Source organism: Lachancea lanzarotensis, scaffold LALA0S06 (assembly GCF_000938715.1).
Source record: "Lachancea lanzarotensis genome assembly LALA0, scaffold LALA0S06, whole genome shotgun sequence".
Taxonomy (NCBI): domain Eukaryota; kingdom Fungi; phylum Ascomycota; class Saccharomycetes; order Saccharomycetales; family Saccharomycetaceae; genus Lachancea; species Lachancea lanzarotensis.
In genome coordinates this window covers 340157-366575 of record NW_019212884.1, presented here as the reverse complement: position 1 = coordinate 366575, position 26419 = coordinate 340157, and the positions used below count along the sequence as shown (strand labels likewise).

The 26419-nt window shown below is 43.9% G+C and overlaps 11 protein-coding genes and 1 pseudogene across 12 annotated transcripts; 6 read left to right on the top strand and 6 right to left on the bottom strand.

Moving 5' to 3' along the window:
- Positions 1 to 2785: 2785 nt before the first annotated feature.
- On the bottom strand, positions 2786 to 3250 carry LALA0_S06e04038g (LALA0S06e04038g1_1; the record flags this gene model as incomplete). The annotated part of the gene is made up of 1 exon (XM_022771857.1): positions 2786 to 3250. The coding sequence occupies one exon, from the start codon at positions 3248 to 3250 to the stop codon at positions 2786 to 2788; it is 465 nt and encodes a 154-aa protein (XP_022629018.1).
- A 2998-nt stretch (positions 3251 to 6248) lies between these two features.
- STL1 (LALA0S06e04016g1_1) lies at positions 6249 to 7994 on the top strand (the record flags this gene model as incomplete). The annotated part of the gene is made up of 1 exon (XM_022771856.1): positions 6249 to 7994. One exon carries the CDS (start codon positions 6249 to 6251, stop codon positions 7992 to 7994), a length of 1746 nt encoding a protein of 581 aa, XP_022629017.1.
- A 1189-nt stretch (positions 7995 to 9183) lies between these two features.
- ARG7 (LALA0S06e03994g1_1) lies at positions 9184 to 10509 on the top strand (the record flags this gene model as incomplete). Its single annotated transcript, XM_022771854.1, has 1 exon — positions 9184 to 10509. One exon carries the CDS (start codon positions 9184 to 9186, stop codon positions 10507 to 10509), a length of 1326 nt encoding a protein of 441 aa, XP_022629016.1.
- Positions 10510 to 10538: 29 nt separating this feature from the next.
- Positions 10539 to 12506, bottom strand: RNA14 (LALA0S06e03972g1_1; the record flags this gene model as incomplete). The annotated part of the gene is made up of 1 exon (XM_022771853.1): positions 10539 to 12506. One exon carries the CDS (start codon positions 12504 to 12506, stop codon positions 10539 to 10541), a length of 1968 nt encoding a protein of 655 aa, XP_022629015.1.
- A 958-nt stretch (positions 12507 to 13464) lies between these two features.
- SAM37 (LALA0S06e03950g1_1) lies at positions 13465 to 14388 on the top strand (the record flags this gene model as incomplete). Its single annotated transcript, XM_022771852.1, has 1 exon — positions 13465 to 14388. One exon carries the CDS (start codon positions 13465 to 13467, stop codon positions 14386 to 14388), a length of 924 nt encoding a protein of 307 aa, XP_022629014.1.
- A 10-nt stretch (positions 14389 to 14398) lies between these two features.
- SEN15 (LALA0S06e03928g1_1) lies at positions 14399 to 14746 on the bottom strand (the record flags this gene model as incomplete). Its single annotated transcript, XM_022771851.1, has 1 exon — positions 14399 to 14746. The coding sequence occupies one exon, from the start codon at positions 14744 to 14746 to the stop codon at positions 14399 to 14401; it is 348 nt and encodes a 115-aa protein (XP_022629013.1).
- Positions 14747 to 14903: 157 nt separating this feature from the next.
- On the top strand, positions 14904 to 16079 carry PSG1 (LALA0S06e03906g1_1; the record flags this gene model as incomplete). The annotated part of the gene is made up of 1 exon (XM_022771850.1): positions 14904 to 16079. The coding sequence occupies one exon, from the start codon at positions 14904 to 14906 to the stop codon at positions 16077 to 16079; it is 1176 nt and encodes a 391-aa protein (XP_022629012.1).
- A 54-nt stretch (positions 16080 to 16133) lies between these two features.
- Positions 16134 to 17282, bottom strand: AAN1 (LALA0S06e03884g1_1; the record flags this gene model as incomplete). The annotated part of the gene is made up of 1 exon (XM_022771849.1): positions 16134 to 17282. One exon carries the CDS (start codon positions 17280 to 17282, stop codon positions 16134 to 16136), a length of 1149 nt encoding a protein of 382 aa, XP_022629011.1.
- Positions 17283 to 17650: 368 nt separating this feature from the next.
- On the bottom strand, positions 17651 to 19534 carry FET3 (LALA0S06e03862g1_1; the record flags this gene model as incomplete). Its single annotated transcript, XM_022771848.1, has 1 exon — positions 17651 to 19534. One exon carries the CDS (start codon positions 19532 to 19534, stop codon positions 17651 to 17653), a length of 1884 nt encoding a protein of 627 aa, XP_022629010.1.
- A 2643-nt stretch (positions 19535 to 22177) lies between these two features.
- On the top strand, positions 22178 to 22707 carry LALA0_S06e03840g (annotated as a pseudogene). The gene is given in 3 exon segments: positions 22178 to 22348; positions 22350 to 22568; positions 22570 to 22707. Coding segments are annotated over 3 exon segments (528 nt in total).
- A 1164-nt stretch (positions 22708 to 23871) lies between these two features.
- On the top strand, positions 23872 to 24780 carry BUB2 (LALA0S06e03818g1_1; the record flags this gene model as incomplete). Its single annotated transcript, XM_022771847.1, has 1 exon — positions 23872 to 24780. One exon carries the CDS (start codon positions 23872 to 23874, stop codon positions 24778 to 24780), a length of 909 nt encoding a protein of 302 aa, XP_022629009.1.
- Positions 24781 to 24930: 150 nt separating this feature from the next.
- Positions 24931 to 26352, bottom strand: MUD2 (LALA0S06e03796g1_1; the record flags this gene model as incomplete). Its single annotated transcript, XM_022771846.1, has 1 exon — positions 24931 to 26352. One exon carries the CDS (start codon positions 26350 to 26352, stop codon positions 24931 to 24933), a length of 1422 nt encoding a protein of 473 aa, XP_022629008.1.
- Between the last annotated feature and the right edge of the window lie 67 nt (positions 26353 to 26419).

Here is a 26419-nt window from a genome sequence, read left to right as displayed (position 1 = left end):
CCTTATATTCATTGCATGTCATCTTATAATCTAATCTACTATAGTCGTTCTAGGTTACCTCTAAGTAGAATGGAATTGACGGGACGAATCCAAGATCCGGTTGGGATGCGTGGCATTTCTCAGCTGGACATTGCAATATTTGAGAACTGCTTCCCGCAATTATCCGAAAAGGGTGTGTAAGCAAAGAGGTCGAGAATATCGCGAGATGGCTAAATTTAATGTAGAGGAAAGATGCATTACAGCAAAAGTAAGACTATCATTCCTTTTAGGTATGCACTGTGGGGTCAACGGAAGGGGGGAAAGGTTCCGGAACTAATTTTGCGCATTGTTGAAGGGGTTGCTCGGACAATGCCTATTTTTTTCTCGTGTGAATAATACTGATCGTAGCGGGATGCAGAACTTAGGAAATTCCGGTGACATAATGTTTCAAAGTGATGTTGAGAAGAGCTTCTTAAAGTGCGCGACACGAAAGTAGATACGTGAGGAAGAGGAGGAACGGGAGCTAGGGAGAAGTGCGAGAACGGATGTATTTGGTTTAGAAGAAAGATGTACAGAAGTTGATGAGAAGGAATGATTGTGAGAGGTTATAACGAACTTTTCACGTGATATTGAATTGGTCTGGTTAACTAGAAGAATGGAATGGGAATCAGTTGCCCTATTGAGGCCAGGCATTGATGGCATGTTTCTATGTACAATGGTGCACTGAAGCACTGTGATTTCGAGGTATGCAATGAAGTCCGATCGTGGAATGTGATCTATGTTAAACTTGCTACTAAGGTTTCGAAGCTTCACTAAGCACATTACATGGTAGAATCTTTGATGGAATTAAGTTGTCAAGCTGAAATTACATTTGATGAGATGAAAGAGTATGTCTCTGTTTGATGCTCAAGATATTGATTTGCCGAAAGTACACTAAAAATCGGGCCTTCAAAACTTAATATAAAAAAAATTTGGAATTTAACCAACATTGAACAACGACTGGAGTCTTGCCATTAGGATCAAATATTATTGGATTCATGGTCATTTCATGGTCAGTATTTAATAGTTCTCCCTCTTAGCTATTTGGGCATTCCTGTCACTGTCATCTTGTCACGTGGATACGATCAATCTGACATGGATATGGCAAGTGACATTTGATAGCAGATGGGTTGTAAGGTAGCTGACAGTCATTAGGAAAGGAGACGGGATACGCGGGTAGATTTTAGTCCGTGTTTGATTATTTAAATGGAATTTTAAACTACTGCCAACTAATTCATCTGGTTGGATTTTCTCCAAAAGGATCGAAACACTGGTGACTATATTGTACATCGAGTGATGACTGACTTTCTTGGCAGTGTATCTTGAAAAATTGTAGATATGGAATTCAGATAGTTATAAAGAGGTTGAGAGTGGCTGGGATGTATCAGAACGGTACGCACATAAGAAAAAGTTTGCCTTTCCCTAGAGTTGCAAAAAATTTGTTGAATGGTACTGTGTTAAGCCCTTGACTTCCGTTCCCGAAAGTAATTTCACAATCCAGGAATTATTGCACTCTAAAGGGAACTGAAAAGTTTCTAGTTGACGAAATTTTAGGGATTATTGCAGTGATGCTGATAAGTGATGGTGATGTTGCAGCTTCAATGTCATCAGTCATTATCGCTTGAGCACGTGATCCAAAATTCTTGTGACGAGATAATTCAAAATCGTTTCCGCAAAGCGAAAGGAACCGTTGTAGTACCAAGAAGCTCCAGGATCTCACGTAGTGTTTTGGTATTGTTCAAGTTTGGTAGTCATTTCTTTGTTTCTATCTAGTGACTGCTGATGAGCAATGAATGTCTCTAAATTCTGATAAGTGACCCATCACGTGCCCAGAAAGCTTATAAGGATGGTCTTACATATGAGACATGGCATTGAGTCACCCAGAATGCAACCCGTTCGTTCGTTACTGCTCACGCTTGGATTTGATGTCCTAAATAGAATTTACCCACTAGAGATGCGCCTCTCTCCAGGTTCTGAACTTCTGATCAGATGTTTGCCAAAGTATATTTACGTCTTGATTGAACGCGTCCAATTTTAGAAGTGTCAATTCTCCAACACTGACCTTCTGCAATCTCAGCTCGAACAGTATATGGGTCGAGTTATGCTTTTCTAGGCTGGCCCTCAGCAACTTCACGATGTCAATGTAGTATGTATTCAAGAATGCGGACGAGTAAGAGTACGAATACGAGTGGAATCGCGAATATCCGTGTTGAATGACTAGTGGAACTGCTTCGTAGAATTGTTTAGCTTCAGCGGTAACATGAAGCTATTTCTAACAACAAGACGGCTTTCTACCTTCTTTCTAAGGTGCAAAAATTATTTTCGGGTCTTCACGTACTGTAACGTGCACTGTGAAACAAAAATACCGCTTGCCTCGTCTTTCGAGAACCAACGAGAAAATTTGATTGGCAGAATAGACCGCCTAAAGTTTGAGTTTAAGTCCAATGTTTTCCTCAGTAAGCGCTTGAAGTTGATTCTCAAGTATACCGAAACAATATTCGTATTCCGGCTTGAACAGTTTTCCACGTTCCTCTCGTAAACATAAGTTTTATCAAAGTTTTAGCAGGAAACCACGCGTAGGGATACATATTTGATGCATTTTAGAGGGTTGACACGAAAAACGACAATCTATCAAATGCTAATATCAAACTGAAACAATTCAAAGAAGTGAGCGCTGAAGCCAGGTCCAATGATGAAGGCGCCTGGAAAGGTTCTAGCTTTTTCTTGCCCAACGAAGAGCAAATGTTTGGTGAATGGGAAGTACACATCAACTCACCGCTTGACGGCAGACACTTTTATGTCTGCTACTGGATTTTGGATTATCGCGGTGCTTTTGCATTAGCAAGCGGGCTCTTGAAGGTAGATCATCATTATCGGGAGACAACCTTGTGCGTAGAATGACATTGAGAAACCGAATAACGAGCTGCGAATTAATCACAATTATTTGATGAACGTGGCTGGCATGACGATTGTGACAAAAGTCTTGTCGAATTCCAACTTGGATGAAGTTTAGTGGGCCAGTAATACATGAACCTCCTAATATCAATGATAAATCATTTAGATCACTGGTCATTGGAAATGTGAAGGTATTTGTGCTCATGTGTAGACTCTGTCTCTGGAGTGTCGTTGCACGATAAACGTCATATATCTTGGGTAACTCTATCCATTTTTGTAAGATGTAAACTATTGTTTTATTGAGTTTAGAGTTACATCTCCGTGATATATTTAGCATGAATGGAACGAGCTTGTAGGGGCGATGAATTGTCCCTTCTTATAATTCTTGGAAATGTTCCGTTAACGAGCTGTATGTGGTACCACTTGCTTCAATCAATTTCGTTCCGTTTAGATCAGTAGTAGTTCTAGATTGAATATCTTGTCAATTCTGTCACTGTCATAGTGTCACGTGCTTGTGATTTATTTTTCATAGATCTGACGCTAGACGGACAAAAATACTCCGAAAGATGGCAATTTTTGGGCTTTATAACCGATATTGTCGATGATCATCGCACAACATATACTGTAAAAAAAAACTAACCATATCCTATGGGTTTGTCTGGTCGTGTTGTCTGCTCGTACGACACGACATGAGTTTTTTCCAGATTCATTGCTAGTTGTCCTAGGCTTCGTGTGTACTGGCAGTCGCATATGGTCATTTTTGAGTCTGGGTTCCGTAGTTGTGATAGTTTGTTGTGAAATGCGCATGAAGTGGTGACACGTGACCATGAGCATAGAGTTAGGTACAGATGCATTTTGGTACACGTATTTCAAGTACACTGCACCAGGAAGATTTCGAGACGAAAACAAGCTGTACAGTGAGAGTTATTGCCGCTGGGACACTAGTAATATTGTTACCGCTTGAGAGTGGGGTGCCATTACGAGAGAGAAGCTGAGGTGTTTTTATTGAGGCTCGACTACGTCGGCAGTGTTCGAGTCGTTAATCTGCTTCGTTTGCTCAGTCATGATTTGCTCTAAGTGAATGGTTATGGTTATGGATTTTACTTATCTCTCCGTGGCTCTTTTTTCTTATGAGTTTGGTACATTTGGTTTGACCAAACCACGGATATTTAAACGATTTTTGGAGCAACAATAGCAAACAGTAGGTGATGTTCTAGACCCTAGCCATTGATAAGGATGCTTGATAAACGTTCTGGATTGCTTGTCAATCCTGCATAGCGTTGACGTATTGTTGCTTCATATCTTTACGATTGGTCCAATTCACCTTAGCGCTTAAGATGTCATTTTAGACTGATATGTCACTTTCGGATTACGCAATTGACACTATACCATATAGTTCACCAATCCCAACAGTTTCTCTTTTCAAATCCACTCAAGCGCGGGGTGCTTTTAAAAGGGAGAAGTTGTTCTATACTGGTGTTGAGACTCTGTCTCTGTGGTCTCGTTGCACGAGGAACGTCCTATATCTTAGGTGACACGTTCCTTCATTTACAACTTCTTAGAAATCCTCAAGTATTCTAGGTGCATACCATCTCTCGGTACACTAGAAGTCAATCCCTATTGGATCAGTGATTGTTTGTATATTCTGTCGCCGTCGTCGTGTCACGTGGACATGATATTTTTGTCATAAAAATGACGCCAGACAAACAGCTTTCGGCATTATAGCAGCTCACACTCCCAGTCTACCACCAATCTGTCACTACATATTGGTTGGAAGCATGGAGCCTCCAATTTCCTTTGCTGCGAAAGCTTTTAGACGATAATGGTCAAATCTCTTCAACGTAGATGCACCGACTTACGCTAATCGATGGCTGTCTTCATTCTCAGTTCCTCGTCGGACGCATGTGGATGCCTCGCTAGTGATCAAAGTGCGGGTAACCGGCTTTGGTTTTTGAGCCAGTATTCTTAATACGTAGCGCTTTTCTCAGATTGCTCCCTTGAGTGTATTTCCCGTTCTCCCTGTGGGCGACAACCAAGTATTTCTTTCCGAGGCCAATTTCATATGGGATGCGGGAATCTTTATAGTTTCAGTTAAACAAGTCAGTTTTGTATACGGGGTAAATTCATCAAACCGGATTCGCGCCCGGATTCCTAATTCGTCCCCAGTCCTGGGAAAACCACTAAGGAAGCATTGTACCGTAATTCTCAACCCTAAGCTTCTATTTTAGAATACTACCAAATCTCTACATCACCATTATCGAAACCATTGTCAAAACTATACTAACCTGTACTTCGTAATCCAAAACCACAACCCAACCCAACTCTCACTCGCTGTAGCCTTTCTTAGATCTTGCTCGGAAACCATTCCGTTGATCGTAGACTTCCCTACGTCGAGATTTCCATCCGTCGAGACTCCCCGTATATGCAATTGAAACTCACACCTCACACCTCACTCGCACATTCGGCCGTCTGTTCTCCGGAAGCTTTAAACAACCCTCCACCCTCCACCCCACACTCCCAAACTACAATACCCCGCGGTTACGTCCCGCCCGTCTATACTCCGGAAAATGCACTTACCCTTTACAAGCCCTTTACAAGCCCTCACTCACCCCTACCACTCCGTTTCTCCGTCCGCTCCTCCACCCGCTCCTCCACCCGCTCCTCCACCCGCTCCTCCACCCGTTCCTCTATGCGTTTCCCTCCTCGTCAAGTCGACCAATGACGTTTTGACCATCCGGACATCACCGCAAAGAAATTCGGAAAAAAAAAATAAACAGAGCAAGCGAGCGGAGCGCGCGCACACTGGGTCTCAGAATTCGCCGTGACGCACCTCTTTCGAGCCACGTCATCGCCCAGGAACTCCAGCGGAAACCTGTGCGTCTCGGGTCAAGGGATTCTGAGGTCCATCGCCACAGAAAACCACGCACCATTCGCGGGCGCTCTTCGAACCCGAGGCCCTGGCCCCCACGCCAGACTCTGCGCGCCCGCGCCAATGCTTTTCCCTTTCCCCCATGCAATATATTATATGTATATTTATATACATGTATGTCAAGGATGGCGGTTTGACTACGGGATTTTCTAGGCGAAAGTCGCTGTTTTGCCGCTAACAGTGCTGTACTGCCTAGTCCCAGATATTCCAGGTATATAAAGAGCGAGTTTTTTCGCCATGTCTGGGTCTAGGTTTTGGAGTTCTCGGCTTACTAACGGCTTACCAAGGGTTCATCATACACAGCTTCATTCGCCAAAGGATAGAATAAACTACCAGACCGTTGAGGATTCTTAGGTAAGCGAAGACACACACACACACACACACACTCACACATTTTCTGTCAATAATGAAGGTGAAACCCGTAAGCAGAACCAGTACCATGGGTATGCGTGGCAGAAACCTGCGATTGGCAATCACCATCACTGCCGTGACCGGGTTCTCCCTTTTCGGATACGACCAAGGTCTGATGTCCGGGCTCATCACCGGCCAGCAGTTCAACGATGAGTTTCCAGCCACCAAGTCTCTAGGCGACGACGACCGCAAAGCTACGTTAGTTCAAGGTGCTGTCACCGCATGCTACGAGCTCGGATGTTTCTTTGGCTCCCTTTTCGTCATGTTCATGGGTGAACGCATTGGTCGTAAACCGCTCGTCATCATCGGTGCGTTCGCCACCATCATCGGTACCGTCATCTCCACCAGTGCTTTTGGCCCTCATTGGGGTCTGGGCCAGTTTGTAGTGGGCAGAGTTTGCACCGGTGTCGGTACCGGTCTAAACACATCCACCATCCCCGTGTGGCAATCCGAAATGTCCAAACCTGAAAATCGTGGTATTTTGGTTAATCTCGAAGGTTCCGTTATTGCACTAGGTACCATGATTGCGTACTGGATCGATTTCGGTCTTTCGTACGTGGATTCCTCCGTTCAATGGCGTTTCCCAGTCGCTATGCAAATTTTCTTTGCGCTCTTGTTGTTGGCCGGTATCTGGGAATTGCCCGACTCTCCACGTTGGTTGATGTCTCGTGGTAGAAACCAAGAAGCCATTGAAATTTTGGCCGCTTTGGACGATCTACCAACCACTGATGACTCAATTGTTGCCGAGGCCACTCTCATTCAAGACGCTGTCAACCGTTTCCGTCACGAAAAAAGATCCATTAAGGACTTGTTTACCGGTGGTAACTCTCAAAATTTGCAACGTGCCTTGATTGCTGCTTCAACCCAATTTTTCCAACAATTCACAGGTTGTAACGCTGCCATTTACTACAGTACCGTGCTTTTTGAAAAATCTATTGGTCTAAAGGGTAAACTACCTCTAATCTTGGGTGGTGTTTTCGCAACCATTTACACTCTTTTCACAATTCCTTCGTTTTTCTTAGTGGAAAGCTTGGGTAGACGTAAATTGTTTTTGCTTGGTGTCACAGGTCAAGCCATTTCTTTCACCATCACTTTCGGATGTTTGACCAAGAAAGATCCAGAGGTTGCCAAGGGTGCCGCTGTTGGTTTGTTCTTGTTTATCTGTTTCTTCGGTATGTCGATGTTGTCGCTACCTTGGATTTACCCACCTGAAATTGCCTCCATGCGTGTTCGTTCTGCCACCAACGCCTTCTCCACCTGTACCAACTGGTTGTGCAACTTTGCTGTCGTTATGTTCACCCCCATCTTCATCAACGACGCTGGTTACGGTTGTTACCTCTTCTTTGCTGTCATCAACTACTTGTACATCCCTGTCATTTTCTTCTTCTACCCTGAAACTGCCGGAAGATCTTTGGAGGAAATCGATATTATCTTTGCCAAAGCTCACATTGATGGCACTCAGCCTTGGAGGGTTGCAGCTAACTTGCCCAAACTTTCTTTGGCCGAAATCGATGATCAGGCTAACGCTCTAGGTCTATACGACGACGATTTGGAAAAGCAAGACATGGACGCTGACGCCGATGCAGACCGTGAAGATGGGTTGAGAAACCGTAACGAAAGTGGTGTTGCCGGCTATAACCTATTTGAAAAGAAGGAAACCGAGCAGGACCCTAGCGAAGACGCTAGTCCTGCCATCAGGGGCCCAGCCGATGCTTCTACCAGTTCCCAGAAGTCCGAGTAATCACGTGGCGATACCGGATAATCCTGAACTCTAACATTAATTGTCCACACACAACATTCTCGTCATCGCGGAAAGCATTTGACTACAGTTTTTCAAGGGCGTTCGTTGACTGTTCAATAAGGGTGAGAAAACAAATACAATCTCCCAATAATAACTTTTGAACAAGGTGACAAACTGACATTTACACTCACCCGCCATTGTACTGTTTGTTATTCCGTGCGGTTTCGTTTGTTTTATCCATCAAACTGGACCATCAATCCTTGCATCCGACACTTCGGGACTCAATAATCAACTAATCCACATACATACCGTTAAAGAATTACACTACATTATACACTATCTTTGTCAACCAGAACTTGATTTGATTCAAACTCTGAATTTTGAAAGGAGCATTCAACAAAGTAGGAGCAGATGATAATTTAATTGAAAGCTTGTTACTGGGCTTGGTAAGAGAAAGAAGAGGTCAATGGGACATCAAGAATATTGCTATCCTACATGTAATATTCTTGACCGTAAACATTCCCACATATCTTGAACTACTAATCAAATCTAAATCAGAGTTTGAAAGACCGCAGGAAATACAATAGAAAGATGTCGTATATAGAAAGACGATAGGTTATCGTCGCATCCAAGTATGTAAATCCTACAATGCAATTCATTTCGATTTTAAGTGCAAGTACATCCACATATAGTCCATCACCATAGTTGAGTTCACCTTCAGATCAACTAGCTTTTTAATCCACAGAAAGAATAATTAACTGAATTGTTTCTCCAGACTGGGAGAAGGTGATTCATTCAAATAAAGTTTCCCTAGTCAACACATATTCTAGCAAATTTCTAAGTACATCAGAATGACTGTTTAAGACTTCACTCGCTGGCCTTCGAGCTATCAGAACTGTACTGTGAGTGTGACACTTCACTATCTATTATGAATAATTGATATCGAGTCATAAGGCTTCGTCCTTGATGAGAAGTCTAATCTTGAAGGATTACTCACGATGATCAACACCACAACCATTAGGTTGGACTACATCAGAACGGCTCTTCTGTCTTATATAGCTCTAGTCTTGGACCATCAATTAGAGTAATCAATAAAGATAATCAAGACTTTTGTCGATTACCATCCTAACTTTCGTTTCTGTCTGAATCTCTGGCCTGCTAAATCAGTTGCTCTTCTATCGGTTGAAAAATGAAGATCACAAGTACTCTATTGAGTTCTGCGTCTAAAACGCTTGATAAATACGCACTTTTCGTACCCAAATCGGGTGTCTTTCCAAAAGGTTACGAGGTCGCATCATTGGCTTCTGGAGTTAAGAAAAATGGTGCTTTGGATTTAGGTGTTATCCGCAACGTTAACAAATCTCGCAAATCGTCTGCAGCTGCTGTTTTCACCACTAACCGCTTTAAGGCTGCACCTGTACAATTTTCTAGAAAAGTTCTTGATATAAGCTCTGGAGAAGGAGTTGACGCTATTGTTGTTAACTCAGGATGTGCTAATGCCGTGACTGGCGAGTTAGGTATGCAGGATGCAGAAAATGTAGCGTCACAAGTTAACAAGTACGTTGGTGAGCAAAATAGCACACTGCTAATGTCTACTGGTGTCATTGGTCAAAGACTCCAAATGGACAAAATCTCCACAGGTATTGATAAACTTTTCATCGAAAACAAGTTTTCGTCCGACTTCGGGTCGTGGCTAAATCTCGCCAAATCGATCTGTACCACTGACACTTTCCCTAAGTTGATTTCATCTAAATTCTCTCTCTCGGACGGAACCGAGTATACGCTTGTGGGTATTTCTAAGGGGGCCGGGATGATCTGCCCGAACATGGCTACTCTTCTTGGCTTTGTTTTGACGGATCTACCCATTAATTCTAGTGCTCTACAAAGTATGCTCACTGGTGCTGTGACCCGTTCTTTCAACTGTATTTCTGTTGACGGCGATATGAGTACCAACGATACCATTTGTATGCTGGCCAATGGTGCTATCGATACCCCTGTCATCGATGAATCATCTCCTGATTTCCAGAAGGTTAGCTCCCAGGTCACTGAATTCGCTAAAAACTTAGCTCAACTAGTTGTCCGGGACGGTGAGGGCGCTACGAAATTCGTTACCGTCAACGTCAAAAATAGTGCCGAGTTCAAAGACGCAAGACTCATCGCAGAGTCAATTTCAAACAGTATGTTGGTAAAAAGCGCTCTTTATGGCCAAGATGCCAATTGGGGCCGCATTTTGTGCGCAATCGGCTATTCTAAACTAGAAAACTGTAAGTCTCTCGACGAATCCAAGATAAACGTCAGTTTCATTGCCACCGATGGTTCTTCTCCTCAGGAGCTCAAGCTTATCGCCAATGGCGTTCCTCAACTCGATATAGACGAATCAAGAGCCTCGGAAATTTTGGCCCTATCCGACCTTGAAGTGCTAGTTGACCTAGGTACCGGCACTGAGGAGTGCCAGTTTTGGACCTGTGATCTCAGTCATGAGTATGTTACTATCAATGGTGACTATCGTTCCTGAGTTAAGCCGTAAAATAAATTTTAGTTAAACTAAACAATCTGATTGGCCTCCGTACTAGACGGTATGGTTACATTTTCAGACAGGTATCTTGTTAGTTTTTCAGCGTCCAGAACTGCTGTCTTAAAATACTGACGTTTTGGTAGAAATTTAAGGATCTCGATAACCTTGTCTGTGACAAAATCTTCTGATTTTTGTCTTTTATTATTATTGAATGCAGATGCTGAGGATGAGTTTTCTCTCAGTCTTTTGCGCCCATGCTCCGAGCTTTGGAATGGATGGTTGGAGTCTTGTAAATAGTCGAGCTCAAGCATCTTGACCAAGTTACTGTTTTGAATCTGGTACCTGTCTGTAAAGACTTCGATTTTCTCTAAATGTGGAAATTTCTCAAAAACCCGATTCTCGATGGAATATGCATTGTTCAAACTTCCAAACTTCGATTCATAGTTGATGACCTTCTTATAAATAGTCTGCAATTGGTCTGCGTCCACTACTTTGTCCAGCGAAGTTTCGAATAACGATTTTATTAGACTATCTTGATTGATTAAAATCAAAAAGTCCAAATACTTGTTCACATACTCACCACTGTCAGAGTAGTACTTCATGCCCAGTTCAAGTACTTTGCAAGCCGTTTTGTGGTCACTTTGGTTGTGGTATTCCAAGTATGCATTTTCAATGTAGATTTCGTGGGTCAAAAGGTCCTTTAACTTACGACACTTCCCAAAGACCTTACGAGCAGCAGAGAGTCCGGAGACCCGTTTCATTGCATTCATATAAATACAGTAGGCGAAGGTTATTTTCTGCCTTTTTTCGTAAGTGTCTTGGTTTTCGTCACTCATAATATGGTATTCTAGGACCAAGTAGTCAATGCATCTCTCGAGACACAATTGCATCTCATTCACGTCGTTTTGAAGCTCATAAGACTCTGCCAGTTTGAAAGCTAGAGTGCAAGAGTTCGCAATGGCTTTCGTTCCTGCCACTAAAATGTCTCTTGCTTTTGCACTTGAGCTTGACATAACGTACATGGAGTAGTTATACCAGATTTCAGGTGAAAACAGAAGATGTTGTATCGATTGTTTGTAAACATATTCTATGCGTTGATTGTGTTCTGGCTCTGGCAAATCCAGTTTATTCTGCATTTCCCAATTGATCCATTCCTTCCACAATCGCAGTTGATCGATATCGTAGTGGTCAGGCTGTGGGATTGTTTGACGAGAGCATTGGGACAGACGAGATGGCAATGTTTTCCTCAAACCTTTTGTAATATTGGCCCATTCTTGATACAGAGACCTGGCCTTCATGTAATTAGCGGAAAGCTCTCCAATAAACTTTCTAGCTGTCAAGGAATTAACTTCTTGTTCCCATTGAGTGTATTTGCTCCACGATCTTTCCAGTCCATCGAACGGGATGCAAAGCATGCGTTTGTAAAGCGAACGTGTAAGATCCACTCGTTGCTGCTCTTCCCATTTACTGACGGGCTTCCAATGTTCTAGAAATGACAAATACTCAGTCCAAAACGCAGATGACCGCGGTTCGTAGCTTGCACATTTCGTGGCAACAGCATCAAATGCCTTGAGTACCACGCTACGTGCTTCTTCGCCGCCTGTGATGATGTTGTTCTTCCTACGAACAAAGTCCAAGTACATAAACCACAACCCGAGATCGTTATTGTCCAGCTCACCCGAAAGACTACGGGTTAGCAGAGTCTCTGCGTGTGCGAATTCGTCGCGTTCAAGGTCGTACCCGAGTTCTATAGTCCAGAGAGGCGCAAACAGCGGGAATCGTTCATGTAGTCGATCTAGCACTTGGCGTGCATCAGACAACTGGTCCTCATCCTGAAGCAGTCGCACAAGTTCTAGGTATGTACAGATATCGCTAGGGTTCTCCTCTATGCTATCGCTCAATCTACCGCGAACATCGTCGTCCGTTCTGCTCTGCCGCTTGCTGGGCCTTACAAATGCTCCTGGGCCGTTTTTGGCCAGTTCAGGAGTAGCAGACATTATCTATAGCTAACTTTATATACTTAATTGACCGCGCGTTCGACCAAATGATGTCAGCAGAAGTGTTGGAGGTTATAAAGCGCTAGCCCGATACTTTGGCCCTTCAAAAGTGACGAAAACATTCGACGAATTGTTCAAATTCCAAATTTTTTTTGGAAGTTCATTATTCTTATTGGGTCTACCAACTATCATGTGAACGCTGATGAAATCGAACAACAGCACTGTCATCGAATGTTTTGAGGGCTAGGGATAGTTTATTTTGCTGAACGTAACCGTGATATATTCCAAGTGTGTAGTGCTAAATTTAGAAGTCTTTTTCGCTTTCATCGGAGCAAAATTGACGGTTATTCAATTGAGTCTTGAATTACACCCCAATCTTGTTGAGTCAATTTGTTCTCTTTATTTGGACATCAAATGTGTGCTTTTGAGTGTTCGAGAGTAGTTATTTAGTGACACTTTGATTAGAATCAGAGACACAAAGTGTGCGACACGCCTAAAATTTTGAGAATTGATTGAGAAAATGTCAGCAGTCTGCCTGTCCTTTGTTTTTACGAAACCGAGAATGGTTGTTAGACCTCGGTAAAGACATTGAAAAACACGTAGATACTTAATGTTCGATCTCAGCAGTTCTGTGGCTTGATATTTCAATTCATGTATCCAACGACAGGTAAGACACTTAGCACGCGAATTAAATTTCCAAGAACTCGCCAAGATTACTTCCATTAAAACGAAAGCAAGCTACACAAGAGATTCTCCCACTGGTGATTTTTACACCACAAGATGCAACATGAACGGATACTTTCCAGCTTTCATCAGCTAAAAAGTCGTCTCTTCATGTCGTGTATCATGCTCGCTAGAGAAGAGTAGTTAATTAACATGGTCTATCTCATTTAAGCTCATCTCATCGCTCAAGAGAAACCTAACAAGATTTCAAGAAAGAGCCATTGATATCGCTACAATGGCCACTGTTGTGCATTTGTGGGGTCTGGATGGGAAACCAAGTATAATTTCTCCCGAAAGCATTGCGCTCTTTTGGTTTTTGAACGAAATGGAAACAAAATCAGACATCACAGTAGTCTTTTCTAATAATACAGATCTATCACCTAACCAGGAACTTCCTATTCTCAAGAATGGCACTAAGACGATTTGCGGGTTTGCAAATATTGTATCTGTTTTGGCTCCTACAAAATCGGCTTTGGAAAGTGCGCTGTTGCAATTTGCACAGGACCGCATCGGAACGCTAACACAGTACCAACTGTATCTGAATAGAAACAATTACGATAATTTTACTCGCAAGCTGTTTGCGTATCTTTTGGAGTGGCCTATGTGGTACAACACACCTCTGAAGTACAGAAGTCTTGCACGTCAACATTGCGAAACGCTTGGGTATTTTTCGCACCCAGACGACGCAGACCATGTTGAAGAGCTTGGCGAAGACGACATCGACGATATGGTACAATCCAAGGCATACAAACTCACCAAGGCGTCCAAGGCCCGCAATCAAGAATTGCTGAAATCCGCCCGCTTCAATCTTCAATTTCTAAATCGTTTGAGCGACCAGCTGCAGAGCTGGTTCGAGGCTCGCGACAAAATGAGATCTTCTTCGTCATCTTCTACTGCGGCCACCCAAATTGTGCCCGCAGACTTTTTACTGTGGGCGAATCTACTCATACAGCTGGAGCTTCCGGACGGCCATTTGGTACGTGAGCATCTCAACCGAGCGCTAGGAAGTGAAAAAGTCACAGAGATCGAGAGCGAATGTAAGAGACGGTCAGAATATCAAAATAAAATCCGTGTGAATCTGAGGGATCCTTCGTTCTCAGAACGCGGCAATGCTGTAATGAGTGCATATTACTCACTCTGCCGTCTGGCCGCTTTGTAGAATCGGTTCTTCAATTCTTCTTGGGCTTGTGGAGACCCTTGTACATAAAATAATACACCACTGTTCCGTCATCATTAACAATACCCAAGATGATTCTTCGACATCTGAGTTCTGCAAAAATCTGATCCGCTAGTTCCAAAGTTAAACTTCCCCTATCGTACTGCTGCAATTCCACCGGCAAAATCCATTCATTTGTCAATTCCACGTCGTCGTTGCTCAATTTATGCGGAGGACAACCGTTGACGACCCAAATGTCTGAATTTACTGAATTTGACAGTTTATGAGCCTTAACAGCGTCCCATAACTGCTGGTGAGTCAAGTTACTTGTAACGAGCTCGAATACCAACGAATTGTTCATTTATATATGTGATTTCTCCGGTCGCGATGAGGTAGCTAGCCATCCCGGCTAATATACTGGAAATTTTTCAATATTACTATAAGAACTATCATGATTTACAGACAGCCAAGTTTAGTAAATATATCTCAACTTGAAGAACGTCCAGAAACTGTCGATAATGACCGTTTTTAGACTTTCTGTAATCTGTGTATTGGTCTGGTTGGGTGTCGTCGATGCATACAGAAATGCTGTAAAACCTAGACCCACAACAACCACATCGGAGGAGATTAAACCATGGCTAAGAACCATCTATTCCACACAGGTGGAAGTAGTCACTCCAACGGTTATTGCAGGTGTGACGTTTTCTGCTAAACCTCCAATGACTTCTGATGCCCTACACCCGTGGATTTCGCTCGATAAGCTCGGTAGTCCCAAAACTAAGAATCCGGAGATCAAAAAAGGTCGCACGGTGAACGGACAACCTGATTACAGCACTTATTTTCAAACAGTCCACACCACCATGCTTTCTGGTGCAGAAGTAGGTGCCCACAACATGGACAGCAACGATATCTACAATCAGGAAATCTTCGAGGACGAAGATAAAACATATGTCTCGTTGAATCCTATCATTCGCTGTACGCCGGACCGCTACAGGAACAAAGGTCTGGCTAAAGATGTTTCCAGTGAGCCATTCTGTACTCCTTTCGAAAACGTGGAATGGAAAATCGACCACACATACTTTGTAACGTGGTTTACCAAGTTCTTTGAAGATCCGGCAACGGACAAAATCGCGGAAAAGGTAAGACTTCATGCTTTCTATGTCAAGGAAAAATCACACGAAAAGGGATTCGGGAAAAGAAGTTTGAAAGGCGCATTTTTTAGTACGGAATGGGTGAAAAACGTCGATGGGTTGTATGCGATGGAGCCCACAGAGGAATGGCTTCAAGATAAGTACGAAAAACGTATTTTGCTTGCCATCCAGCCCGACTACATCACCGATGAAGAATTTGACCCATGGGCCCACGGATTATTGTTGCATGTTATCATGGGTTCTCGAGTGTTCAAAAATACCAAGGAACAATTGGCGCTACAGGACGCGGGTCTATCCGATGACACCTGGTACTACGTGGCCCTCACCATGCCCACCATGGTGGTTGTGGCATGTGTGGCAATGTACTTTTTCCTTCACCTCAACAAGAATCATCGCGATATTCGCGACGTAAGACAGTTTGCTGTTAATCAAAAACATCGCGTTTTGGGTTCGTTCAAGAGCTATAACAAATACAAGAAGCTGAAAAATCGTCCTTACAGTGAGCTACCTACCCATAGTAAGAAAACAAGCAAGCAAATTTGATTGTAACTGTATAAAGTTATAGTTTTTCGTCATTGGAGAAATGAGACGCTTAGTTTAAATCCAGTCCTGTTCAGCTGCTACTTGACAGATCTTCTCCAAAGTCACCACTCTTGGGTCTGGCTTATGAGGCTCTTCCTGAACATTTGAGTTTTCCTCATCTGCCACTTCTTCAATGTAGTAAAAAAATGGTTCTAAAACGATCATGGTTTTCCAGAAATTCGCAGAGCCGCAGTTGGCGAAGAGGACTTCGATCAGAGATGGAAGGAATTCTAATTCGATATACTCCTCCGCGCTGCATACAAATTCGTCAAGTTCGAAATCTTGCTCATCTGCTGATAGTGTCGCGTACATTTCAGACAGTAAAGTGAGCTCTTTGCTTATGGTTTTCGGAATATCCTGACGAGCTTGCCATAAAAGTCGCTGTGCTGTTTGAAGCTTACCGTTTTCGGACAAACTTTCTGACGCCGCCGCTTCCGATGCTGAGGGAGGTTCTTGATTTACAGGTAAAAACCCGTTCCGCTCGCTTTTTTCCATTAGATCGTTGTATTCATTGTAAAGCGATATTATCTTCATCATTGGCTTGTACAGTTGTTGACACACCTTTTTCTCGCTATTCGGTATGATTACTTTTTCCAAAAAGTGGTTGATGAGGCCCTCCATGAAGTTGGCCCATATCGAACTGAAAACGTAATTTTCGTCATGTTCTGACTCCTTGAAATTCTTGTTGATATTTTGTCGCATAATTTCCTCTATAAGTGTTCCGTAAGGTCGCTCTTGTTCAGGCTCAACTGCCTGTTTCTGAGGTTCTTTTTCCTTGATCATGGATTTCCACAAATCTCGCGGTTCTCCGTCAGATTGAGTCCAGTAATCAGAACCGCCCTTTTGTGAAAGCGTTACCAAGAGCAGAAACAGTCTTACCCTCGTCCAAGGCAGCAAGCTGTTGACTTGTAAATCCGAGATTCTATTAACACCGCTGTTGATCTGCCTGTGGATACATTTTACGAAGCGGGCGATGTTTTCCGCACGTTTCTCGCCATATTTCTCCGCCAGATATGCCATTGAGGTGATGGTTTCGTAGTTTCCCTGGCGGACGTTCATATGCTTCATAAAATTGAATCTATACCTAACGGGTTTCTTGGGAGGACGACAATTATCGCTGCACCCACAGTTCCGGGCAGCGACATTCTCGCTTGGAGTGGCCATAAAATTCTCTGGGATGACGGTGGGAACGACCTGCAATGAGTGGAAAGGCGTAGCTTTTGGTAGTGAAAGGATCCATTGTCTGGGTGACAATTTTGGAAATTTTTCTAATTTGCAAGTACTGAGTCTCGGACAGCTACTCATTTATCTATCCAAAAAGGACTAGATAAACGAGTGGATGTCGCCAGTGCGTCAACGTCACACCTGCAAGAACGTTGCCTTACCTGCTAAGGGACGACGGCGCATCAAGTAAGGATGGCCACATCTGTTCATATCGAAAATGATTTCTATTAAATCTAGTACTTATCCGAACCCTAGTCTATATTCAATTGGCATATTAGTGCATTTTATTCAAATTATTGGGTTGATGATTAACTGGAAGAGTTTCTGTGCTTTGCTTCCGCATCGCGATCTTCGCTGTTGGAGTCTTCAGCGAGGACTTGGTCGATGTCAAGATCCAGTTCGTTGATAACTTTTTCTTCGACGTTGGACAAGTCCATGAGACCGTAAACAGCAATGGCAATGAGACCCAAGATAGCAGCCAAACATGAGAAAGTCATGGCTACAATACCCTTGGCGGTGAAGCCATCCGGAATGAATTTCTCCTGAACATTTTCGCCCACCAAGTTAAGGTAATCAACAGAGTTTCCGGCAGCGTTACCCTCGACTGGAATACCCAAGTTCTTACACACATTGGAGCTGGTATCGGTGAGTTGTTGGGAGCTACGTTCCTGGATGCCCTGTGGGTCTTCAATCAAGATGAAAGCCAGACCCTGGGTCAAATGCCACTCGATGTGGCAGTGGAACATCCACACGCCGGGGTTGTCGGCTTGGAAACGGATCACAAAGTTAGATTGAGGTCTCACATACAGGGTGTCTCTGATCATTGGGTATTCAGGGAACGGTGGATGGTCGTCCTCAAGGTATGGATGAGGGACTTCGCCCACGGCGTCATCGTAGCCGATGTCACGCACCAGGGTCTGGAACGTGTGGCCGTGCAAGTGGAAAGGATGAGTACCGGTGTCTTGATTGTTGAGCACGATTTCGATAATTTCGTCTTTGCCCAACACGTACGAATGAGTGTTGCTACCGTAAACTTCGGCGTTGGTAGCATCTTCGCCGGCAGACAACGCAGTCAAAAGTGCTGGCACCTTGGGCGCCGTGTAGGTGAGGTTGTTGAAAAAGGCATAGTTGACACCGCTGATGAGGTTGTCCATGGTGACGTTGACGGTGATGCGGTAGTCTGGGTCGCCTAGGGGCTCTTCCTTGTGGTAGGGGACCAGGTAGAAATCATCCAGAAAGTCAAGTTCGTCCACAAAGTTTTCCGTGGGCAGCGGGGCGCTGTGGTTGTACACCAAGTAGTTGGTAGTGTTGAGTAAGAGGTCCTTGGGAATCACGTCGAGCATGGTGTCGTCAAACTTCTGCATGAGAGCGAAATTGCGGTCGGTGGTGTTCTTGGTGTGCACCAGGACAGTGTAGCGCTGGGCGGTGGTGATGTAGATCATGTTGGTGGTGTTGCGCTCGGTGTAGACACCGTCCACCTCGATCACGTCCATTTCGTGGTCTTCGATCCAGAAATACTGCGACACAAATCCACCGGTGTTCACGATACGCAGCATGTACGTGGTGTCGGGCTGGACCTCCCAGGTGTTGTTGCGGGTGTTGTTCATGATCAAGTTTTGCGGGATGGGTTCTGCGCCCGTTGGGTTGTACACACTGAGAAACTTGTGGTTGAGCACGTCAGCCACGTCGTGGTACCATTCTCCCAGCTGCACTGTCACGTCCTCGTCGTATTCGTAGGGGCAGTCCTTGTCTTCGATCACAAAAGTTCCACGCATACCGTCCTGGTACTGGCCGGCAGTGTGTGAATGGTACCAGTAGGTCCCGACGTTGTCTTCGACGGTGAAGTTGTACAGGAAGGTCTGGCCCGCGCCGATCGGACACTGGGTGACCATGGGAGGCCCGTCCATCTGGTTGGTACCGTTTTGGAACAGTCCGTGGAAATGCAGCGATGTGTTACGGTCGTCGAACCCGTTGTTGAGGTATAGCTCCACGCGGTCGCCCTTGCTGACTCTTACCTCTGGCCATGGCCACACACCATTGCAAGTGATGACTGGTCTTTCCTTAGTTCCATCCACGTTGTAGTTGCCCCACCCTGTGGTCCAGTTGAAACGGTGAGTTTCACCAGCAGCGAACCGCATGTTCGCTGCCACCAACAGTGTGGTGGTTATTATCCACCGTGCTAGTCCGTTCATGGTAGGATGAAGTTTACAGTGCTATGGGTTTGATGATATACAAGACGTACCTCGATGTGTGGGCACTGCTTGTAGGGTCTCACCGTTATATACATCTTACACAACTGTGCCAGACCCTGGGTGCATTTAGTACCTGTGGCCCGGGTTTTTAAACTGCACCCAGGAGTGTGCCGGGAAGGACCCGACATATATCGATCTGGGTGTGCATTGCAGCGACGGTTGTTAGTTGATATTGGTCGCAGATGGGACCCGCATGGGCCGCTTGGCGTTGTCTAAGACGTCTGACTGGAGAGAAGAGATGGCTAGCAGAGTTTTCTTGGAGCACGAAAAAGTTTTGACTGGAGGTAGAGAGAATGGGAGAGAGGGAGAGAGGGAGAGTAATGAGAGAGTGTAATTAGAGTAATTAGAGAGAGTAATTAGAGAGAGTAATTAGACAAAAAAGGTGTGGTAATAGAACAGAATACAGAGGTGGATGAGCAAGGTGTGCAAGAGGATGCCAAGAGAAAGAAGTGAAAGTGGTTTACGGTGGGTGTGAGGTGGGTGTGAGGTTGTAAGGTGTGAGTTGCGAAGGTGTGAACGTGTGAACGCGTATATAAAGCTTTGTGCTTTTCATGTCTTATTCTTGTCCTGTCTAGTCCAGTTTGTCCTGTCTTGTTCTGTCTGGTCCAGTTTGTCTTCCTTGTGTAAAGTTTTTCAAACCAGAATGGACAGATTCGGATCACAAACGGGTCGTAGTTATGTACGGAACGGGTTAATGTCACGGATTCTAGTCTGAGCAAAGCACCTGAAGTACTGTCAATCACCTTTGGACACATGAAAGGAGGGAGATGAAGACGTTTTATTGTACCACTGAAGATGTGTTATTCTACCCGGTGGTTGTACTCGTGATTCTACTTATGCTCTTCGCAAATCCTATCGTTTTGTACGAATCTGACATCTTGGCTTTTACTCAGGATCCGTTCCCATCACCGTTATACGTAGTGAGTGGTAGCGTATCAAGCCCTGCTGGTCATCGTTACAACGAAACCTGTAAGGCGTCGAAACAACGCAAACTATGGTGGAAGCAAAACTATGGTGGAAATGAAGATGCTGTGGGATGCGTGAATTTCATCAAGCTAAACTTGGGCGGTGTACAATCCTTCTAGAGCCGTTGGGCTAGTGAATCATTCATTGAACAGGTAAAAGGGTTCGAATGGCTGAGCATTTCAAACGCGGGGATACTAAATAGTAGTCTTGCACGTGACACACTATATCAAAATCGTTTATCATTTTTTCTTGCTAGCATCATTGGAGGAGAGTAGAATCAGAAGTGAGTATTACTGAAATGGAAGTGAGTATTACTGAAATGGAAGTAAGTATTACTAAAATGAAAGCAAGTCAGTGTCAAACATGTTCAGCTGAATCAATTCTTTGGCTCGCCCAGAAACAAAACGTACAATGTCTCTTTTTATGTAGGATTCCGGTTTTTGATCATCATTCTAGACTATTTGATCACGTGACTGCTGATTTTTAGAATTTCCACCCGGACACCCTGGATTACAATGACTGGAATAACCAGCGACACACACACACACACACACACACACACACATTAGCACTCCTCACTGACATGCTTGGTCAAATCTTCCGTCATTGACAAAATCAGATCTGAAATCCGTTCTCTATTTCAAATTCTTTGACCATCACCACGCTTGTTGTATCGAAAAGTCCACTTAGAAGCGAAAAATGGGATACATAGCTTTCTACTCGCACAACGCACATTCTTGAAGAACTCTTATGCTACGTTGTTAACAGAATCGACGACTACACCACTATTACTCGGTACAACGGAGTCGTCGAAGGTGTGGTGAACATTGGAACTTGACTTGACCCATTAACTTATCTTCCAGCGATATCTTGTGTAGTGCTAGGTTCACGTCCTAAATTTGAGAAGTACATCGGCTAATGGGTTACTCGCAAATTGAGGTCCGATATAAAAATCGAATCATTATCTATAGTACTCAATAGAGACGCGGAAGGGCTTGCATTCTGCTAAGCATCGACGCGGAGGGGTTTTATTCTGCTAAGCATCGACGCGGAAGGGTTGCATTCAGCTAAGCATCGACGCGGAAGGGCTAGCATTCAGCTAAGCATCGACGCGGAAGAGTTGCATTCTGCTAAGCATCGAATCATGTCATATACTTTCCTTGGTTGCCATTAATACCGACTTTTCAACATACTGTGACGCACAAAGTTCATATCCTGGCAAATGGACCCAATAAAAACTCAATTCCTCCACACAATGCGTCACTTGAATGCGAGTGCTACATTAAAAAATCTCTCGATTCTTGCTACGATTAAAACCCCATAATGGACGGCTAACTAGTGCAGGTTCCTATGATGTCTTCCTTGACATAATCTTTCTACTATCCAGCGCGCACCTCAATTGTACAACACTCTTGGGGAATCCTAAACGTATCACCTCGATCGAAAAGACCAGGCGGAAAGAAAACGATACGTCGAATTTTTTCTTTTCAGGTTGAACAAGGTTTTGGTACTTGAGTGAGCATATGCTACTAAGCATTCAGATGGTAGTGTATACCAGACAAAATGTATCACTCGAAATAAGATGCTGCCCATAAACTGGCCAAAGCCATTGATGAAATGATAGAAAAGAACGACTACAAGGCCCATGACGATGGGAAAGTGTCCAAATTTAGATGGGACAGTGACTCGACTTACCTGGCCGAAAACTGCTGCGAAACTGGTCCCTTTTTAGGGTTTGAAAATCTTAAACGAGAGTCCCTGTTGAAATTAAAGCTCAGCTCTCATTTTTCCAAAGCGGTGCTGCATTTGGTATAACATGTTGATGTCGATGGAGTACAGAGAAGGTATAATTCCAACGAAATACCACTTGAGGACGAGGTCCAGATATTTAGTGGAGCCATGCATTACCAAAATTGAAGCCATCGAGACAGCGGAGGATAGAATCACCTTCACCATAACGGGTGACGGTAACTTCGGCGGTAATGTACAGGAATTGATGGAGCTCGAAAAATCTCACTGATCAACGTCGAACAGAGATTCAGAAACTTGAGCTACAACGACAGTCCAAGAAGCGGGAAAGAGGGCAGACCCTACCTAATGATGTTGTCCTACAAGTCGTGCCAACTCCGGAATTATTAGAATCGGACAGCTCGGTTTCCGCTATCGAGGATGCCAACTCAAGAATAGTGCGGAATTTTGTCAAGAAACGCAGGTTAAACCGATTTACAAGATTTGCTTCTTACTCTCTGTTCAAAACTGCAGCAAGACCAATCTTCTATGTTAGAGTCTTTTCGGACCATGTTAGATCATATGAAGCAGAGTGAATCAGAAAAAATCGCACTTGAGAATAGAAAAAAATCGCCCTGGAATAATGCGAACTTGAAGCATCAAAAATCACTTTCACGATGAACGCCTTCCCAAGATAAGGACAAATTGGCTAGCACCCATCCAGAGATGGAAAAGTTCATATTTGACGAGTGATGCTCTTAACAAATGAAGGACCAGTCACCTTGAGGACTCAAGACATGTACAATTTTCTTAAACTGGAACTCGGACATCACTCGGGTGTTGTTTTGAATTGACAATCCAACCTATAACGAACTCGATGTGAATACCATCAAAAAAAAATCTAGGAAGCTTTACTTCAATAAGATAATCTTCCATGGCAGAAGTATCGACTTGGGTGTATTTTCAACCCTGTGCAAGCTTCGCAATTTCCAACATCTGCAACTCTGTGAAGACTACTAATGTGTGTTCTTTCTGCTCCAAAGAACCTATCAATGAGACGTGTGACAATTGAATGATTTTGGTCTACCCCTTGGAGGCAATGGGCCTTTAAATCCCTCTGGCAGAACGTCACAAGCTCTGCTCGCAGGATCACCCGTACGCCATACACTATTGATATTCAACATCCATCGTAGAATTGAGTCCATCATACAAGCTAATGAAGGACTTATGCCGATCACCGAGCTAAGGACCCGTGGCGATCTTGAGTGGCTGCTACCTGGTATTTCGAAGTGCATTCTAGTCATCCGTAAAAACTATTGCATCCAAGTCACTGCACCAAAGACTCTTCTCACCAGCAAATTGTCAATTCTGGCCTAGATGAAGTATTTGGGCTCATTGGAAGCCCAGAAACCAGACTTTCGACAATTCCTGGTGTTGCATATCAAACATTGACCTCTGGAGACATTAGGCTCTAGTATATCTTTCAGATTTTGTTTTTATTTGATGTATCTAAAGTAATTAAGCATATATTAAGTTGTAGAATCACATCTTCTTATTTACAAATAGACCGAAAACTAGAGACTATGAGCTCCATTGAGAAGTTTGTGAACCAGCAGCCACTAATAGTTCACTCATCGTTGGCCCAGCTGCGATATTTGGTGCTCAGCGAAGGCCTCCCGCCTCCAAAAGACAGGTCGTCAGTGAGATTGAGATGCAGTGTGTGGTCGGTTCTTGCAAGATGCTCAATGGATGGAGCCACGTCTGATTACATCTCACTAGTACGAAGAGGACCCCCACCATCTCCAGTTTACTCTAAAATAAAAAACGACACATTTCGAACACTCAACACAGATCCACAATTTGTAGCGTCAGTTTCGGAAGATGCAATTACCAGATGTTTATCGTGCTTTGCTTGGTCAGTCATCGATAACTCTGACGAGAATATGGATATCAGTACTTACGTACAGGGCATGAATGTTTTGCTAGCACCAATTTTATACAGCAGCCCATCCGAACCCATGGCATACAAACTATTTCAGTCGCTTTGCCAAGATCACATAAGGACATACTTGAACCAAAGTCTTACAGGAGTTCATAACGGCGCCAAATTACTGGATATGTGCCTCAAGATCATCGATCCGAAACTTAGCAAATTTTTGACAGACAACTTACTAACGGCAGAAATTTACGGTATTCCGTCAGTACTGACGCTTTCAAGTTGCACCAAACCACTCGATCAAGTCTGCAAGCTGTGGGATTTTATGTTTGCATACGGGTTTCACATGAACATCCTCTTTATTGTTGCGCAGCTTGTCGTTATTAGAACTCGAATTATGAAGAGCAATTCACCCATGAATTTACTACGTGTATTCCCTGAATTTGATGCAGAGGAAATTATACGACTGGGAGTTGGCTTCGTGGCCAAGTTACCATCTGGCATGTATGATTTACTTGTAGAGCATCTCCAGAATCCGGATCTTGCCATCCGATAGCGGTACGTTATATGAGAAATCATCTGGTATGAATCTTGTAAGGACGGACGACCGCAGTTTACTTATTGGCCAGCACTCGAAAAAAAAAAATAATATGTGGGTGATGTTCTCGAATAGTTGGCGATTAAGTCATCTTATATCTCAAACTTCCTACAATATGCCCATGGTGTAGTCCCTTTCGCTGAAATACGCACAAAGTACCGTTCTATCATTAAACTGACGTCCGGGAAGCTTTTGCATTGCATGTCGCGCACTCTCGATTTCTTTAAACTTGACAAAAATCTTGCCTATGCTTTCTTCTATAGTTTCGAAACTGGTGCGATAGTCGGCCCCAGGTTTAGGGATTTTAACGCTTTCAATTTCTCCGAAGGACGTCATTATGGCAGATTGGGTCATACAGTCATGAAGCTCGCTAACAAATTCTTCATTCTTCAGATCCTTTCCATCAACGCAATTCAGCAGCACAAGTACACGAGAAGGCTCGTGGTCTCGACGGGACACCAGTTGCGGTAGTTGCTGAAAAGTTATTTCCTCGAAATCTTGATGCAGTTTCGAATCGTTTGGACGAATCCACCTATAATGACGGATATCGTTGTTCCACGACTTGGGGTCCAGCAGCGCAGCACCTGTGAATTCTTGTGTGCTTTCTAAAAAAATGAACTTGAGCCATTTGACTTCGACACCATGACTGCTTAGGTCCGCTTTGAGTGTTTCCTCATCGGACGTCTCAAGACCCAGCAGAGCGATTATCTGACCTCCACAAACGGCGTCCTCTGATTTGACTTTCCGCACACATTCGCCAGGTCGCTGCCAGATAAACTTGCACTTCGTTTTCGCTTCTATGTATTTCTGGCAACTGAGTACTATGGTAGTAATCTCTTCGCTGCTAAAGTGCAATCTTAGTCTGTTTTCGCTCAGAATACTGTGAGATTTGAGCTCATGAGTTTCCTCGACAAGTTTAACAAATGCGCTCACAAATTTGACTACATGGTCCATTTCCGGATTACTTGCCCCAACTGCTGTCAAAACGAGAATTTGGTTAAATTTGGTCTTGCTCATGTTGGCTCTGGTGGGATCTTCAAACAAAATCCGCGTACGCCGTGTCAGTACACCGCTAGACACTATGCCGTCTAGTTTCGAGCGGTCCAGCTCCTGGGGCTGCCCTGGAAGTGGGAAAAGACCTGACAATTTCGCTCTTTCTGCTGGAACCTTTTCGAAGCCCTTTGGAGTTTTATCCCAGAGCGAAGGACGCATTTTCTGGCGTTCGCTTAGCGGTTGAACTTGTTGCCAGTTGATGTTGTTATCGTTTCGGTCACCACCGTTCCCTCTGCCATTCCCACGTCTATAGTTATCCTGTTGAAATCTGTTGCCAGGGCCTCTTCTAAAGCTGTTCGATTCACCTCCAAAACGACTGGGTCCTGTTCTACCAGCGTACCTCGATTCTGGCTCCTCCTGATACCTATTTCCTCTGAAATTCCTGTTTCCTCGACTCTCTCTGCTTCTATATCCAACTGACTCCACGTTGCCCGAAGGTCCAGCTGGAAATCGTCTGTTATCGTCCCTGAAACTCATGTCTTGTAGAGCTGTATTCACTCTCGAAGATGGTGATAATATTGAGACTTGAAAGCGTCTCAGGCAG